At 47.6% G+C, this 19,019-nt stretch overlaps 1 protein-coding gene across 1 annotated transcript; it reads right to left on the bottom strand.

Annotated features, from left to right (window-relative positions):
* Window positions 1-1,227: 1,227 nt before the first annotated feature.
* Prph2 (peripherin 2) lies at window positions 1,228-14,275 on the bottom strand. Its single transcript, XM_008835756.1, has 3 exons — window positions 13,680-14,275; window positions 5,332-5,578; window positions 1,228-1,474 (listed from the first exon to the last, which is right to left on the bottom strand). Exons 1-3 carry the CDS (start codon window positions 14,258-14,260, stop codon window positions 1,262-1,264), a joined length of 1,041 nt encoding a protein of 346 aa, XP_008833978.1. The 5' UTR covers window positions 14,261-14,275; the 3' UTR covers window positions 1,228-1,261.
* Window positions 14,276-19,019: the final 4,744 nt, after the last annotated feature.

Raw genomic sequence — 19,019 nt, 5'->3', positions numbered from 1 at the left:
AGTTACGTGTGGGCCTGGAGTAGCTCTCATGATGGTTCTCAGCACTCCTGAGAGATGGTGGGGAGCTTGGGGGCCCTCCCCACAGAAGGCTGGCTCAGCATTTCCAGTGTGGGCCATTCTTTACTTTCAGAGAGACTTGGGAGACAGAATAACCCTGGGACCAAAGCCCGGTAGAAGTCCAAACATCTCTGATCTCTGGTCTTCTGCCTGAGGGAATTAGAACCACACAATACACCCCAGGCTTCTGGCCTGAAAGCTTGCCTCTCTCTTTCCTAAAGGAAATGAAAACTTCTCAGACAGGTAATAGCACAGGAAAATGGGCTGTCCCAAAGAATCTCTGACAGAGACGCATTCTAATAGTGCTTTGCAGGTGGGTTTCTGCAAGAAGTTTCCAGAGGACACCTTGCCCTCTTCTATACTGTCATGGCCACCTGAGCCCATGTCCCCAAGCCCACCAGAAGGTGAGGCCTGGTCCCCAAGGGGTAAATGCTTGTCTGATTGTCACTCCTCCTACTCAGAGAGGTTGTGAGCTTGCCTAGAGCTTCCCTAAATCAGCAGCAGGCAGTGGCTCACCCAGAACTTTGTGAATGGAGGGGATGCTAGAACATTCCAGCAACCCCGTGTGACTAAAGGCATGGGAATATGACAAAAACAGGCCCCTCACTGGATTTTTGATGAGGGAAAATAATCCTCACCTCAGGATTCCCATGTACCATCATGAAGAATTCCTGGTAGAGGTAACCCTCTGGGAGAGTCCATGACTCTTAGAAAAATGTAAGTACCCCTCTCCTATCTTCTAACACAAAACAAAAATGACCAGCTTGTTAACCTTGGCGTTAAAAAAAAAGACAACACATGGTCCTTATGTTTTTTGATCCCTGTGTTTATGAGTGATGCTGTGGATATAGAATGAAGGAACATGGAGCTTCAAAGAGGAAACTCTAAGAGGGGGAGGAACCCTCACTATGACTAATTACCTATGGGTAGCACTGAGCCCAGGCTAGACAGAGATGAGTCCAGGGCTGACCAGCCCCGGAGAGACCAGAAGTCCACCAGGAGGGTTCATTCACTCACATTTAGAGGCAATCATTTCACAAATGTCTGTCACATGCCCTAGGGACCCTGAATTTAAGTCTCACCATCAAGGAGAGTCAGTAGATAGCCAGCCTTCTTGGGAAATTCAAACTTTCAGCTGGACAAGGGGGTATCCACGTTTCCTGGAGTCCACTAAGTGTCCAGGAGGGGAGAAGCCCCCAGGCCATCAGCCAGCCTCTAGGGCGGGTCCTGTGTCTGCTCCTTCTGCCTCCACCTGGTTGCTCTTGCCCAGCTTTTTAAAGCTTTCTAGAAAGGCCTTCCAGGTCTCTGGCACACTCTTCTCCAGGAGCCAGCCCTCACTCTCACACTCAGGGTCCTCTGGGTTGGACACACTCTCTAACGCCGTGTGCAGGTAGCGAAGCCCAGCCGTGATGGTCACCTGGTGTGGAGAAAGGAGACAGAACAGGACACGGGAAATAGCTAAAAAGTTCAGTTAATAAGGGTCAGGTGTGGTGGCTCAGGCCTTTAATCCCAGCACTTGGGAACAGAGGCAGGAGGATCTCTGAGTTCTAGGCCAACCTGGTCAGCCAGGTTGAAGAAAATAAATAAATAAAAGTGGGCTATTAGGAAAACTTAGGAGCCAGCACCTGGTTTAGGAGTGTAGGGTCCTAAACTAAAAGGAACACTGTGGAGCCCCAGTGGGTAAAGGCCTGACCATCCCACCCTGGCCTCCTGTTCTCAAGATGCCTACATCGTGTGCCCCTAACTCCTTCCTCTCCAGATCCACAGTGATTGCCATTTGCTCCTCTTTCTGGTAGATTATTGTTCTACTTAGTGGCCTGTTCCACTTCAACTCTTAGTGAACTCCCCACCACTCCTAACCTTCTCCTTCCCACCCCTCCCCGACCCCCATGCTGAACACACCCGTCCTAGATCCCTTTGCCTCAGTGCCCTCCCGAATTCCCAGCACGTTCCTTGGCACATAAGAGTAGTCAGCAAGCTCCCTTGGATGGGATCAAAAAGTCACTTGAGGGACTGGAGAGATGGAAAAGGTTAAGATCATTGGCTACTCTTGAAAAGGACCTGGGTTTGATTCCCAGCACCACGTTATGACTAACAACCTCTATGTAAGTAGTAACTCCAGGTCCAGGAAATCTGGCACCTCTCCTGGCCTCCTCGGGCATGGCATGACAGGAGTACATGTACATATATACAGGCAAAACACTCATACACAGTATGAGTAAAGTAAATAAAAAGTATGAATAAGTAAATAGAAGTCACTCCCTGGGCCAGTGAGATGGCTCAGCAGGTAAAGGTACTTGCTACCAAGACTGACAGCCTGAATTTGATCCCCAGGACCCACATAGTGGAAGGAGAGAATCAACTTCCACAGGTTGTCCTCTGTCCGCACACACACACACAATCAATCAATCAATCAATCAATCAATCAAACTAGTTTTTTATAAGTCACTTCCTCTTCTGCAAAGCCTGTGATGTGTGGGTTATCTTCTGTCATTTTCACTAGTGTGGTGATGAACTCGGCTCATCTCCAGGTGCACTGGTTCACTAGCATTCACTGTGGAAGACTCTGGTGCCAAAATGCCTGAATTGGCATCCCAGCCTAGCTCTTAAGTAGGCCAGCTGTGATACCCCTGCATAGGCAGAACACGCCGTACCTGGCATCTGACAGGACAAGCAGAGCTGTGAGCTGTGGTTGGTTATTAGCTTGGTAAGTACTGTTTTGACTTTTCCAATAATATTCCATAAGCCGCATATCTCTACACATTTTCTGTGGCTCAGCATAGGCTATGAGACCTCTAGACTGCTCCTTAAGGGCAGGACTGGCCCCAGAACATCTGTTTCCCCCAGCACCCTAGACTCTAGAGCACCTCAATAAATGTCTGCCAATGAATGCACTAGGTATAAATAATTGCAGTAATATCTGACATTAGTAACTGGTCAAGTTCTACATATTGCTATTGTCCATTGAAAGTTTACTAAAATATGTTTTACAGTGGAAAAAGCCCCCTCCTCCAGGAGGTCCCCATGGTGTAAGTATATCCACTCTGATCCCCACAGCTCTCCTGAAAGAGACCCTCTGCACTGACCACTCTGCACTGGGTAATGGTCCTCCTTTTGATGCATAGGATTGATGTCATCTCATGGCTGAGTTGTGACGCACAAGAGGTCAAGGCTGGGGTCAGAATGCTATTCTTAGCCCATGCAACCGAGTGCCCGTGGCAGCTCTGCTCACTAAAAGTGGGGTGTATTCGGACTCCCTGTTCCTGGTGAACTGGTTATGGTAAACTAGGTTCCTACAACAGTGATCATGGAGGCCCAAAGGGGAAGTCCATTTCCACCTCCTCCTGTCATTTGTTGTCCTGGAAGGGGAATTTCCCTGGGTTTAGAGGGTTGTGACCTTCCATCCTAGTAGTTAGCTGCCCTCATGCTATGTAGTCCTGAGACTGCCTAAGGTGTCATCAGGCAATAATGGTCATGAATACACTGTCTTTGCCTCAGCATTAAGTCATTCTAGGTGGTGCAGTCATCCTGACACTCGGTGTGGCGAATTAGAGGAGGTGTGGAGAAGTCACAGACGATATGCTCTGTGAATTTTCGTAGACTAGAAGAGAGATTCAAGGAATCTCCTGTGATGGGGAAACTGGCCCAACTAATGTTTCTGTGTTGGTGTTTTGATTTTGGAGTCTGGGTCTTCTGCTGTGAGAGTAGCTCAAAACCCCTGACCACCTTGTCCCCCTTTCACTCACAAGCCCCCGGGGTTCAGCACCAAGAACAGCGCCCAGCAAATGGTCTTTGAGAAATCCCCTCAAGGATGAATTGAATGGATCCCTAGGGGCTTGGACTTGAGTTTCAAACTCCATAGCTTAGAAAGAGAAACCAAGCCTTGAAGATGGTGTAAGATGAATCCACAGATAATTAGACTAACACTCAAATAGCGACTAGACTCTTAAGAACCACAAATCCAAACAGACCATTGACTGAGCATTCCCATATTCATATTGCACAAAGACCTCAGTAGTCCCCAGAACTGATGCTGTTGTCCCCATATAACAGAGTTAACAGCCATCTAAGACCTCAGAAACAAAGAGAAAGCTCAGGAGGAACCCCCAAGACAGGGTAAGTGAAAGAAACCAAACGCAAAAGGTTGCATGGCGCATGGGTCTATTTATGTGAAGAGTCCACAGTAGGTGAATCACAGTCACAGAGCACAGGCTGCCAGGGGCTGGGCTGGTAAGAATTCATTGCTTGCCAGGAGTGGTGTCTCAAACCTTTAATCCCAGCACTTGGGAGGCAGAGGGCCAGAGGCAGGCAGAGCTCTGTGAGTTTGAGACCAGCCCGGTCTACATAGTGAGTTCCAGGTCAGTTGGAGCTACAGGGAGACCCTGTCTCAAAAAAAAAAAAAATTTACTCCTTAATGAAAGTTTTCTTTGGGGTGAATGTGAAGTATTTTAGAAGCAGATTGAAATGAGGGGTACATGATATTGTAAATATACTAAAATGCATCTGAGTTGTATACCCTTAAAATGGTTTATTTCACCAGGCATGGTAACACATGCCTTTAATCCTAGTATTCAGGAGGCAGAGGCAGGTGGATCTCTGTGCAATCAAGGCCAGCCTGGTTTACATAGTGAGTTCCAGGACAAATGGGGCTACAGGGAAATAAATAAATAAATAAGTTAATTTTATGTTAATTTTACCCAAGCAAATTATGGTTTTTTTTTAAGTAATGAAGCCAGGTATTGTGGAATACACTTATGAGACTAGCTATTTGGAAGACTGAGGCAGAAGGATCATGAGTTCAAGGTTAACCTTGCATAATGAAGACCCTGTCTCAAATATAAAAATAACCCAGGCATGGTGGTGGATACTTGTCATTCTGGTACTTGGGAGGTAGAGGCAGGAGGATCAGGAGTTCAAGGGCAGTCTTGGCTAGCCTGGATATTGTGAGACCTTGTCCCAACCCTTTCCTTGTGAAAAAAAACAAAACAAAACAGTAGGTAGATCAGAGATGTAGTTCAGTGGTAGAGCACTTGCCTAGCACAGGTGAAGCCCTAGATTCCATTCCTAAAACCACCAAATTGGGGGTGCAGGGAGAACGGGAAAGGAACATAGAAATGGGGACAAGGAAATTCAAGGCCCATTCTTTGACCCACAGTCACATGGAGGCTGGTGCTGAGGAGGTGTGGAGGAGGACGGTTTGCTCACAGGGTCTGACTTCACTGAGTTAAACCTAAGTGGGGCAGGGGCTCCCTCCCCTATCCCCTGGGAACCTACCTCAAAGAGCCAGACGAGGAGTGTGACAACACCTATGGAGTTCATGAGGCTGCTGTAGTAACTTAGCAGGGCTGCCCTGCAGCCCCACAGCCAGAGGTTCAGCTCCTCTGTCTGGTGGTCATAGCTGTAGTGAGCAGAGTTGTTGGTGAGCTGGTACTGTATGCAGGGCCGAGGTGAGTTGGGGTTACAGCAGCTGAAGGGGACACCGTCTACCAGGTACTGGCCATCCACGTTGCTCTTGATTCGACTGAAAGAAAATTAGACAACCTGGGTCAAGCCTCTGATACTTCCCACCAAGCACCAGATCCACCCACCGCTGTGAACCTGCATCTTCATTCACGCACTCGACGTGAACACCCTCCACCTGCCAGCCTCTATACTGGCACTGCAGGTAGAGCAGTGAGTGCTCAACCTATGTCCCTGCCTCCCTGGAATGTATGTTCTAGAAGGAAAAGGGCAAGAACATAGAGAATACAGAAGATCCCCACCACCACCACCCTGTCCCTGCACTGCCACACATGTGCTTGCCTGCAAGAACTTTTAAAATATTATTTTAAATGTTTTTATTTATTCTCTCTCTGCATTTTTCTCTCTCTAGCTCTGAGCTCTGTCTTTGCCTGTTTCTCTTTCTCTCTGTTTCTGTATGTGTATGTGTGTGTGCATGTGCACACACGCATGAACATGAGTGTGACAGCATGCAAGTGGAGGTCAGAAGACAACCTTCAGGAGTAGAGTCTCTTCTTCCACCATGTGGGTCCTGTTAGGGTTCAGATAGCCCCGCCCCTCACCAAGAGTGCCTCCTGGTGCTGCAAGCCCCTAAGAAAAGCACCTTGGTCTTTGAAGTCAAAAGCAGACTTTTCTCCACTGTTTGGCCAACACAGCAGGCTTCCCCTTTGATCTCTAAAGGGGGCAGGTTTTAACAGTCCCACTATCCGGCTTCACCCCCCCATCGCCCCGCCCCTTTTAAAAAATATATCTGCACGCCCCAGAGGCCTCCCCTTATAAAAGACCCCAGCTCACCACCAGGGGGCAGACATTTTCCTTGCCTGGAAGGGAATCTGTCCCAGGTGTTCCTTTGCTAATAAACTCTATCCCGCTGGCGTTTTATCTGTGTCCTGGTGCTTTCTCCTGATCAACCTGATTCATCCATCAGCTACTTCATCTATCAGGTCCCAGTGATTGAACTCAGGTCATCAGGCATGGCAACATTACCTTTACCCCCAAGCTATCTTACCAGCTCCTGCAAGAACTTCTCAGAACCATGCCAGGTTGGTAGGAAGGAAGGACTGCCAGAAACCCTGGATGAAGTTCTGGCTGGCGTTTGTGATGATCAAAATTTAGCTCCTAACCCCCTCACCAACCTCTTCTTCCCTTCACAGATCACTCATGACCAAGACACTTTGAAGATAGATGTTTTCAGAAGGCCCGCTCTAGCCCAGGGCCTATGCAGAGATAGGATGTGGAGGCTGGAGGCAGATGCAGGCCTCTGGAAACCACACCAGCAGGGAGGCATCCTTACTCACCTTGAAGGATGCAGTTGTGCCCTCAGCTCTCCAAGCTGTCAGACAAACACAGCGATGTCTGTGTTTCTGTGTTCATTTGTGTGGTTTTTTGGACTCACAATCTAAAAGGAATCTTTTTAAAAATATTTATTATTTTTATTTTATGTGTATGAATGTATTGCCTGCATGTAAGTAAGTGCACTTGTGTCATACAATGCCTTGGAGGTCAGAAGAGGGTTTTGGGTTCCCCTGGAACTGGAGTTAAGGATGGTTCATAGCTGCCATGTGGGTGCTGGGAATCAAACCCGGATGCTCTGCAAGAGCAGTCAGTGCTCTTAACCGCTGAGCCATCTCTCCAGCCCCAAAAGGAATCTTTTGTATTATTCTTAATTGTGTGCATGCATATGTCTGTGTGAGGATATATGCTCAAGAGTTCAGCTGCCCACAGACTCTGGCCTTGGATCTCCTGAAACTGGATTCAAAGCAGTTTCGAGTCACCTGACATGGGTCGCTGAGAATTGAACTCAGGTCCTCTACAAAAGAAGCCCTTGCTCTTAACTACTGAGCCATCTATCCAACCCCCAAAAGGAATCCTTACAGTGAAAAGTCTCCCCTCTCTACAGACTGGGTATGTGCTACCTGACCTGAGTGTGGCAAAATTCTTCTAGTGGCACACTTAAAATGTGGGTACTTGGCCAGGCATGGTTGTGCACACCTGTAACCCCAGCACTTGGGAGGTAGAGGCAGGAGGATCAGGAGTTCCAGGTCATCCTCAGCTACCAAAGCCAGTCTGGATTACATAAGACCCTGTAAGTAAAGAAAGAAAGAAAGAAAGAAAGAAAGAAAGAAAGAAATGCTAAGAGGTTGTTCAATTAGTAAAGTGCTTGACCATGTAAGCACAAAAAGGACCTGAGTTTGTTTCCCAGAACCCATGCAAAAAAAACAAAAAAATTGGGGGTGGAGGGCGGAGAGATGGCTCAGCAGTTAAGAACACTGACTGTTCTTGCAGAAGACCCAGGTTCAAATCCCAGCACCCACATGGCCACTAACAACTGTCCATAACTCCAGTTCCAGGGAATCCAACAGCCTCTTCTGTCTTCCTCGGGCATTGCACGACATGGATGAACTTACCTACATGCAGTTAATACACATAAAATAAAAATAATAAATAAAATATTTTTTTAAATTTCGATATGATGGCACATGATTGTGATCCCAACACTGGGGATTCAGAGACAGGCAGATACCTGGAGCTCACTGGCCAGCAAGCATAGCCTACTTGATGAGCTCCAGATCAGTGAGAGAACCTGTCTCAAATATAAGGGGGTACAGCACCTTAGGAAGGACACCTGAAGTTGTCCTTGGACCTCAATGCACACACATGTACACACACATGCTCATGCACCCTTACACATGTACCCCACACATACATAAAATTAATTAAATTAAAAATCCACATGGGGGCTGAGGAGCTGTCTCATTGGATAAAGGCACTGACTACCAAGCCTGACAAACATGAGTTTGATTCTCAGGACTCACATGGTAGAATGAGAGAAAAACAACTTCCACAAGTTGTCCTCTGACCTCCACCCATGCAGCATAGAACACACACACCTGTGTGCACACACCTGCCTACACACACAATAATAATAAATAAGGCACACATGGCCCACACCTTTAATCCCAGCACTCAGGAGGCAGAAGCAGGTGGATCTCTGTGAGTTTGAGGTTAGCCTGGTCTACATAGCAAGTTCCAGGTCTGTGTATTTCTACACATCCTGACCTCTACTTCATGGACAGAATGCACTGCTTAGAGAATGGGTGGCCCTGGGTGACATGGACATGGGATAAGGTAAAAGAGGACCACTGGTTCAACTTCTACCCTCCCACAGGTTCCTTATCGCCAGCCTGCCTCAGCTTCACCATCTATACATTGAGAGTGAGGTGAGGATTGTAAGGAAAGGTGCATGAAAAAATATGTGCTCATGGGCAAAGGCCAAGCAAGAGACATCTTGGGTACCTGGGGAGCTTATATCAGTCTGTGAAATGAACAGACCAGGTAACATCACAGGGCACCATCACTTGTGAGTTAGTGGCTGTGGTGCCTGACCCTTGAGGGCAGATGCCAGGCAGGATTCTCTTCAAGGCAGGAGAGTGCAGGCTTGCTGCCCAGTAGGAACAAGGGCTGTAAAACCTTTGATTGTTGTCAGTGGAGCCATCTCCCTGTATACAGGGACATGTGTGTCAGGTTCAGCTCCCTTCTGCCCCCATAGCCCCAAACTTGAACTCAGTGCCTAGCCTATGCAGCGCTGGGTCAGTGCTGGTCAGGGTATCCTGGGTGGGGTACAGGCAGGAAGACAGGCTGGAGGAGGGTCAGCAGGACCTTCAGCTTACACCGCTTGAGCCCTCTTTCCCAACACAGTATTCTCTGCCATTTCTAGATCCCCCAGGGACAGATCTTGGGGTCCCAGTGCTGTTGGCTGACTGTGAGGCTGGACCTTTCTAGGCCTGTGAGAAGTAGTCATGATCCCATTGCCTCTCAGGTAATACAAGTAACACATTTGACCAAACCTGGCCTTACCTTAGTCTCCAGAAAACGTTCGATCCTCTCTGCTTAAAGCCTCTGGACAGGACCTTGAAAAGCACAAGACTGTTCTACAGAGGAGGAAGTGAAACCCTGAGCAGGGCTGAACCCCACTCTAATCCACACAGGAAATCACAGACTAACTCACAGCAGCTACTCACTCAGTTCCCTGCTGTCTCAGAATTGACCCACTTCTCCAGGAACTAAGGTTTCTATTCCATACTGGCCTTGAACTCCCTATGTAGCTGAGGATGACCTTGAACTTCTGATCCTCTTGTCTTCACCTCCCAAGAGTTAGAATTACAGACATGTGCCACCACAGCCAGATTCTCGGATTCTGGGGTTGGACCTCAGGGTCTTGTCTATGTTAAGCAGGCACTCTACCAACTGAGCTTCAGCCCCAGGCCCACTTCTCTAGAACTTCTACATAGAGAAAGTCAAGCTGAGAAAATATGATCCTTCCCTCGCCCCACCCTCCATTCCCTGTCTCAGTAACTTATTGCCTACCCACCATCCTTACATTACATTCCCCATATCCCTGAGGTAGAGTCTGCACCCAGCCTCATACCTACTACCAGGGTATCTGAGATGAAGGCCAGGCCTGCAGACATGGGGATGAGCACAGCAGAGGTTCTGTGTGCCCCCATCTCCCCACCTCCCCTTCCTGAACCCCAGTGAACAAGATACTCTGCTGGTCTCCACAGGACAGGCTATGTCTCCCCGAGACTGTGGCTCCCTGAGAACAGGCCATGTCTCCTTAGTCTGGGGCTCCCTAAGGACAGACCATGTCTCCACAGACTGGGGCTCCCTGAGGACAGGCCACATCCCCTCCACTCTGGGGCTCCCTGAGGACAGGCCATGTCCCCTCCACTCTGGGGCTCCCTAAGGACAGGCCATGTCTCCTCCACACTGGGGCTTCCTGAGGACAGGCCATGTCCCCTTCAGACTGTGGATCCCTGAGGACAGGCCATGTGTCCTCAGTCTGGGGCTCCTAGAATACACTCCTTATCTTAATCAAGACTCTACAAGACCCAGTGACCCCCCCCCCAACCCCCCTCCAAAAAGGGGAAATTCCGAACCGCTCCTAGAATACACTCCTTATCTTAATCAAGACTCTACAAGACCCAGTGACCCCCCCCCCAACCCCCGCTCCAAAAAGAGCAAATTCGTAGCCTGGGAAATACTCTGATATAAATAGCCAGCTCACCAGCTAAGGAGCTCTGCACAGCCTGGCTTTTTCTTAAGAGGGGAGTGGGGCCTTAATCTGGTTGGAAGGAGGGCAGGCTCTTCATAAACGAGGTGATACCCCACATGGAGGGCAGAGGCAGAAGACTGAGGGCCCAGGGAAGTCCCACCTCCATGAAGCTTGGTCTGTCTTCTCCCCTGTGCTAAACTGGACTCCTTCTTCAGGACACCCCATCTGATGAAGGAGGCACTGCTCTAAAATGAAATAAGGGAAGTTCTTTTTGAGGGCAGGTCTGTGTTCCCGAGGACCAGCTCTGGGGACTGGGGGCATTCCTCGGCTTGGTTCCTCCCTCTGGGGACCTCCTTCAGTACCAGCAGAGTGTGTCCTCTCTTCCAGGACCCCCAGCTGGGGGAGACAGCTGTGGCTATCAAGGCACAGTTCACACTTACCACTTCAGGACGGTCTGTGGAAACTGGGGGACAGTTCTGGTTTGGCAGGGGGCACCTCTTGATTGTCTGAGACCCTGATATAGAATCAGTGAGATGCAAGTTGTCCTCTGACCTGCACACCCACTCTGTAGCATGTACACACACACACACACACACACACACACACACACACACACACACACAAATAAATAAATGTAATTCTTTAAAAACTTTTAAAAGATCTTTGTGGCTAGCAATATGGCCCCTCTTTCTGGAGCCATCTCTGTCATCAGAATCCTACCCCAAAGATGCTGCCAAGAATATTCAGAAGGTAAATGCTGACCACTTCTCAGGGCTTTTGGCTCAAAAAATATATAGATACACGTCATACTTTGTAGGGGAGGGCTTTGGGAGTCAGCTTTGTTGTACAAACTCAACAGTCCTCCTAAATGCAGCAGCCAAGGTGTGAGAGAAAAGAGAATGTTTGTTTGAGACAGAGTCTCCCTGTAGCCTCAGCTGGCCTGGAACTCTCTGTGTAGACCAGGCTGGCCTCAATCTCACAGAGGTCTGCCTGCCTCTGCCTCCTGAGTGCTGGGATTAAAGGCATGTGCCACCATGCATGGCTGTTATCTTATTTTGTGTGTGTAATAGATTTTTCTCCAGATCAATGAAATTGATAATGCAGCAAGTTGATACAGAGTACAGCAGTAATTTTTTTTATTTTAAACACATTTTATTTTATGTATGTGTTTGTGTGAATCCATACAGATACGTGTAAGTATATCCCAACACTCGAGGTCAGAGGGCAACTTGTGGGAGTCAATTCTCCCCTTCTACCATGTGGGTCCCAGAGATCCAACTCAGGTTGTCAGGCTTGGCAGAGAGTGCTTTTACTCACTGAAGTACCTTGCTGGACCCATCGAGGTAGTTTTGATCAAGTTAAATGTTTGCCTGAAAATTCGGGTCTACTGGTCTTTGGGAGGAGAATGACCTGGATAATTTCTCTGCTCTTGAACAAAAAAGCAATCTGGGTTACAGAGAAAATTTGTGTCTTTTTTTTTTTTTTTTTTTTTTTTTTTTTTTTTTCGTCTTTTTGAGACAGGGTCTCCCTGTAGCCCCAGCTGTCCTGGAACTCACTATGGAGACCTGGCTGACGAACTCACAGAGATCTGCCTGCCTCTTGCCTCCCAAGTGCTGGTATTAAAGGAGTGCACCACCATGCCTAGGCCTATGGAGACATTTTTAAATCTCTCTTATAGACTGACTATAAAGAAACAAGAAACTGGGCCGGGCGTGGTGGCACATGCCTTTAATCCCAGCACTTGGGAGGCAGAGGCAGGCGGATCTCTGTGAGTTCAAGGCCAGCCTGGACTACATAGTGAGTTCCAGGACAGCTGGGGCTACAGGGAGACCCTGTCTCAAAAAAACCAAAAAAAAAAAAAAAGATAAATAAATAAATAAATAAATAAGAGCTTTAAAAAGAATGTAGCTCATGGCCAAGCCCAGTAGCCTCTAATCCCAGCACTCAGGACGCAGAGGCAGGACGATCTCTGTGAGTTCTAGGCCAGCTGGGTCTACTTAGCAAGTTCCAGAATAGAACAACAGAACAGCCAGAGCTACATAGTAAGATGCTGTCTTTAAAAAAAAAAAATGTGCCTTGGTATAAAATAGAAAAATCACTTGCCTAGCTTGCCCAAGGCTCTGGATTATCTTGAGGGGGAGAAAAAGGAAAAAAGAAAGTTTCCATCCAGAGTAAACATTTGAAAAAAAAAGGAAAAGAAGGAAGAAAATAGAAAAAAGCCGAGGGACAGAGAAGAACCCTTCCTGTCTGGGTCCGCCATTGGCCTCTTACCCCTCAGGAGTTCTGCCTGTCCCCTGGCTTCATACCCTCTCAAGGTGACTTACCTAAATCATACCACCTGTCCCTGCAGACCTGTCATCTAGGAAGGACAAAGCGGGTTCCAGTCCTGACTGGGGATTTATGGCAGTAATCTCCTTCCGAAGAGAAACTAACAGCCCAAGCAGTAAATGATCTTCACTCTGACTTCCCTTCCACCTGAGGGGCAGTGGGCAGATGCCCACTGGGGTCTAGGAACTTCCCAGCTTCAAGCTCATCCTGCCACTGGTCTGCCCCTCTGGCTCAAGAGGATGATAAGGCTGGGACTGGGCCATATCCAAGGGCAGACTCCTTACAGAGGAGAAGAAATACCTTTGTCTTTTTCTCATGTTGAAAGCTTGGAAAACCAAGGAACAAACCAGGAAACGTCAGATTGCAGGACTGACTGTGCCTCCTTTGATCGAAGGAGACTAGCTAGCATCAAGTAATTTCTGGGTACATGTGAGCTCTGAATATCCTAATCCTACTCCATGAAGCAGACCCGTATGCCTGGATCTGTTCCTGGCAACCCCTATCCAAGCAGCAGCTATGATGCCACACCTTTCTCTCCTCAACCAAATGTTAAGTTGAACCATATGAAGTTGCCATTTTCATGGGCCAGAGGTACGCCGATACTGGGGATTTTACACGGTCCAACATAACGCCCTCACACAGTGATAGGCTATATACTCAACAGAGAGAGAAAGGCACTGGGCACACTGGGAAATCAGAGGCCTGGGTCTAGAGTGGAGTGACTAGGCTCCCTACTCACTCTTTGACTTCCTTTGAGGAAAAATCCAGATAGCGGTTGCTGATCCACTGAATCTCAAACCAGTCCCGGAAGCCGTTGTTGCCACAGCACTTGAACTCGATCTGCAACATGTCAATGGTCTTCTTCATGAAGCACCTGCCTGGGGTGTCGGTGTCTCGGTAATACTTCATGCCATTCTTGAGCCCGTAGGCCAGGGTACTCTCCAGGGAACCCCGTAGCAGAAAGCAACAGAGAGCCACAAGCAAAAGGACAGTGTTGAAGAGGACACAGATGGCTAGGTACAGCTTGAGCCTGGGCTTCCACTTGGTGTATTTGGCAGGGTCCAGAGCATCATAGCAGATCTTACCAGCCAGAGAGTTGAAGAAAAAGGATAGCACTCCCACCCCGATCAAAGAGTTGGGTATGAAGTGGCTCTCCGAATTATTCATCACCTCACTCCTCTTCCGAAGTTCAATCTTCAGGAACAGCCCCAGGCTGAAGAGAATGATGCCAGCCAAAACTGACAGCCAGTTCATGAGCCAGAGCCCCTGGGCCAACTTGACTCTCTTTTTCTGGTCAAACTTGACTTTGAGTAGTGCCATGCTTACAGAATGTGGTCCAGGCAGCCTTCCACAGCTCAGCTTCCTCTCCCAGCCTGAATGAGCTCAGGGCCTGGAACATTCAGGGCCTTGGGAAGAGCACCAACAGCCGGAGATGCAGGGAGCTGCTCTGGGGGTTGCCCATGTTGGGGCCCCTCTAGCCTGGGTCCCCCGTTAACTCAGTCGTAGTAGCAGGAACCAGTCTAGGCTGTCGTTTCAGCAAAGCCCTTCCCAGCCAAGAAGCCACAGCCCAAACACTGCAGATTAAAAGTGGGATTCACAAGGCAGTTGCTAATCTCTTTAGCCAGCTTCATCCCATTAGAGAAAGCCGTGCCTTTTTCAAAACATGGCCAGAAGGAGCCTCTGTGTGTATACATGCTAGACGAAGCTCAGCTTGAAAATCCATCCAAAAGGATGCGGCTGGCTAGAATAGGCTAGGCAGTCCCTACAACTCACTATGAGCCTCCCTTGGATCTTCGTGCCTTCCTGGGTTAAGAGAAGTGTAACTTTACTTTTTATTCTTGTATGTTCCTTTCAGGTACTAGCCAGAGCCTGCATGTTTTTCTGGTATTTCGCACATCCTTACTCCTTTAAAGCCCCTCTCCCAACCAGGCTGGCTGCTTGTCTGCCCTGAGGATAACCTCCATGCCAGCTTAACTCAAATGGCAAGACTTTTTTGAATTTCTTACCACTACTGTCCTCCTCCCAGTAGCTGCCGAGATTTACAGTTTGCCTGTCCTAGGGTGTTTCTTTTAAATAAAATTGTCTTTGAGCAGCCAGGTGTGGTGACTCATGCCTGAGTCCCAGCACTTGGGAGGCAAAATCTCTGTGAGTTCAAGGCCAGCCTTGGCTATGTAGTGAGTTCCAGGCCAGCTGGGGCTACAGGGGGATCCTGTTTCAAAAAGACCAAAAACAAAAATTGTCCTTGAGCTTAAAAAAAGAAAAGAGAGAAAGGGGCTGAATCAAGAGATGGCTCAGCAGTTAAGAGCACTCACTGCTCTTCTTGCCCAAGACCCAGGTTCAGTTCCCAGGACCCACATGGTGGCTAACAGTCCTCCATAACTCCAGTTCCAGAGGATCCAACGCCCTCTTCTGGCCACCTCTGTGGGCACTGCATGGCACAGATGCACCCACATACATGCAGGCAAAACACTCATACACATAATATAAAAATAATAAATCTTATGAGAGAGAGAGAGAGAGAGAGAACGAAATAGACTGGATATTAGAGGGCTGGCTCAGATCACATCTCTCCAAAGGCCTCATTTTAAATTTTTCTGGAAACAAGAGATGTTTGTAATCCCAGCTGGAATAGAAACGGCAGACTGTAATCATGTTAGTTTTTTATTTCATTTATTTGTATTGTTATGTGTCTGAGTGTTTTACTCATATGTATGTAAATGCACCAATTGAACACAGTGCCAGTGGAGGCCAGAAGAGGGAGTCAGATCCCTTGGAAATGAAGGTGATGGTTGTTAGCTGCCATATGGGTACTGGGAACTGAACCTGGGTCCTCTACAAAAAGAGCCAATTTATTTATTTCTTTTCTTTCTTTTTATTTTTTTATTTTTGTGACAGGATCTCCCTGTAGCCCCAGCTGGCCTGGAACTCCCCTATCTAGACCAGGCTGGCCTTCAACTCACAGAGATCTGCCTGCCTCTGCTGGGTCTAAAGGCATGTGACACCACACCCAGCTTATTTATTTATTTTTGAGACAGGGTCTCACAAAGCTGAGGCTGGCTATGAACTCACTATGTAGCCAACAATGGTCTTGAACTTACAATCCTCCTGCTTCTATCTCCCAAGATTTAGGGTCATATGCATGTATCACCAGTCTTTTTCTTTAGAGCATAAATTTGTACATCTCTTCAGAGGGTAATCTAGCTATCTCTGTTAAAGTTTTAAATGTCCATTCCCAGTGGTCCCATCATCCCACTTCTCAAAACAGCCTCTGCCTAAGTACAAAGGATTTTACACACAGAGTAATCTTGTCTTCCAAGTTCTTGTCCACCTAAAACTAAAGATTTCATGAATAAAAGGCCTGCGGGGAGCTGGAGAGATGGCTCAGTGGCTAAGAGCACTGACTGCTCTTGCAGAGGACCCGGGTTTGATTCCCAGCACCCATATGGCGGCTACTAATCATCCTTAATTCCAGTTCCAGGGGAATCCAAAGTCCTCTCTGACCTCTGAGGAATTGCATGACCACGGGTGCACTCACATACATGCAGGCAATACACTCATACACATAAAATAAAAATAATATATAAAATGTTAAAAAATAAGCCAGGTGTGGTGGTGCACGCCTTTAATCCCAGCACTCAGGAGGCAGAGGCAGGCTGATCTCTATGAGTTCAAGGCCAGCCTGGTCTACATAGTGAGTTCCAGGACAGCTGGAGCTACAGGGAGACCCTGTCTCAAAAAGACCAAAAAAATAAAAATAAATAAATAAAAATAAAAAAATTTTTTTTTAAAAAAAGCCCACAGGTAGGCCAGCCCTCCAGTCCCTCCAGTCCAGTCTCCTTTCCATGTATGGACTCTACTTGTATGCCCTTCTTTAATATTTCCAGGTCAGAACCAGCCAGAATGCTCAGTGGGTAAAAAACGCTTGCCACCTAGCTTGATGACCTGAGTTCAATTCTCAGTACCTATGTGGTAGAAGGAAAGAACCAACTCCTGTAAGTTGTCCTCTGACTTCCAAATGCCCTCTGTGGAATGCGCATGCATACAAAAATAAACTACAATAAAAAGGGGTGAGAGGTGCTGGAGAGATGATTCAGCAGTTAAGAGCACTGGCTGCTCTTGCAGAGGACTGCAGTTCAATTCCCAACACCCACTTGGCCTATAACAATTGTTTGTAGCTGTAGTTTCAGGGGATCTAATACCTTCTTCTGGCCTCCAAGGGCATTGCATAACATGGGTGCACTTACATACACACAGGCAAAGCTCATACACATTTAAAAAAAAAAAAAAGGGCCAGGTGTGATGGCACTCACCTGTAGTCCCAACACTTGGGAGGCAGAGGCAGGCAGATCTCTGTGAGTTCAAGGCCAGCCTGGTCTACATAGTGAGTTCCAGGCCAACTGGGGTTGCAGGGAGACCCTGTCTCAAAAAGACCAAAAAAAAAAAAAAAAAGAAATTAAAATTTAAAAAAAAACAAAAAAAAAAAAAAAAAAGTAATTTAAATTTAAAATATAAAATAATTTCCAGTCTAGGTGTGGTGTCACACAGCCTGTAATCCCAAACTCAGGAGGCTGAGGCAGGGTAATGGTGAATTTGGGACCAGCCTAGGCCACACAGCAAGACCCTGTCTCAAAAATGATCTTTTGTTGTTGTTTTCTGTTTGGGTCTTTTTGACCCGTAGCCCCCAAATGGCCTGAAAGTCACTCTGTAAAGCAGACTGGCCTCGATTTCACAGAGATCCTCATGGCTCTGTCATGTGCTGGGATAAAAGGTAAGCACCACCACGCCCAGCAAAAAAATTTTTTTCCCCTAGAGCCCGAGGTAAAATTAAAGAAATAGTTCCCACAGAGAGATGGGGTGTGAGAACAAAGTCATGAAGTTGGGGGTCCCGCCGATGGAGTCACCTAGAAAAACAGTACTGATTTGTTCGAGCAGGCATATGGAAACAAACAGTTTTGTTACAGTAGTGTTATAACACACTTGGGTAAAAACCAGTATCACCCAGGGTCTCTGCTCCTTTAACAGCCTAGCCTCGGCGCCTTATGAGCCGAAGATCTTAAAGGGATCTCAGCTTTTCACCACGGAGACGCTGAAAAGAATGTGCTGGGGTCATTTTGCATTTTTTTCCCATGGAAGATGTTCAGACACCTAAAGCGTGTGAGGAGGAGATAGGCAAATCTTTGGAAGCTCATGGCCAGCTGAGCAGCCTACCTAGCCAAGTTCCAGGCCAGTGAAAACCCAGTCTCAAACACAAAATGGAAGACATCTGAGATGCAGGATGCCTCCTGCATCTGGAGACAGTTACCTGAAATAGGATTGAGATGACGGAGAGCATGAGGAGAGAAAATAGGAGAGAAGAGCTGGATAGAAACCAGAAGTAAAAGCATAAAAATAGCCCTGCTACGTTAGCGGATTAGCCAGGCACCTCCTCTCCTGGTAAACCCTGAAGATGCCCGGAGCTAAGTGCATGTTAAGTCTGTGGATGCCCCCTGATGGTCAGAAAAAGAATGGCGTCCATGGATGTGAAAGGGATGGGGGAGGGGGGTGACCACCTCTGTGAGGGCGGCATCCCTGAGACTCTTTCTCCTGGACCAGTAAATAAGAATCTAGATGCTATAAATGTATTTAAAATGTAGGGCTGGAGAGATGGCTCAGAGGTTAAGAACACTGGCTGGTCTTGCAGAGGGCCTGGGTTCAGTTCCCAGCATCCACATGGTAGCTAACAACCATCCATAACTCCAGTTCCAGGGGATCCAACGCCCTCTTCTGACTTCCACAGGCATTGCACGACCTGGGTGCACTTACACACATGAAAGCAATACAGTCATACATATAAAATTAAAAAATAATAGGCTGGGTGTGGTGGCGCACACCCTTAGTCCCAGCACTCAGGAGGCAGAGGCAGGCAGAGCTCTGTGAGTTCAAGGCCAGCCTGGTCTACATAGTGAGTTCCAGGCCAGCTGGGGCTACAGTAAGACCCTGTCTCAAAAAGACCAAAAATAAATAAATAAATAAAATAATGAAATCAAAGCTTAGCATGGTGGTGCATGCCTGCAATCCCAACACTTGAGAGTAGAGGCAG

This window comes from Nannospalax galili, unplaced genomic scaffold (assembly GCF_000622305.1).
Source record: "Nannospalax galili isolate Female #2095 unplaced genomic scaffold, S.galili_v1.0 scaffold1918, whole genome shotgun sequence".
NCBI lineage: Eukaryota > Metazoa > Chordata > Mammalia > Rodentia > Spalacidae > Nannospalax > Nannospalax galili.
The sequence above is the reverse complement of the archived record's forward strand: the minus strand, read 5'-3'. Positions and strand labels throughout refer to the sequence as shown.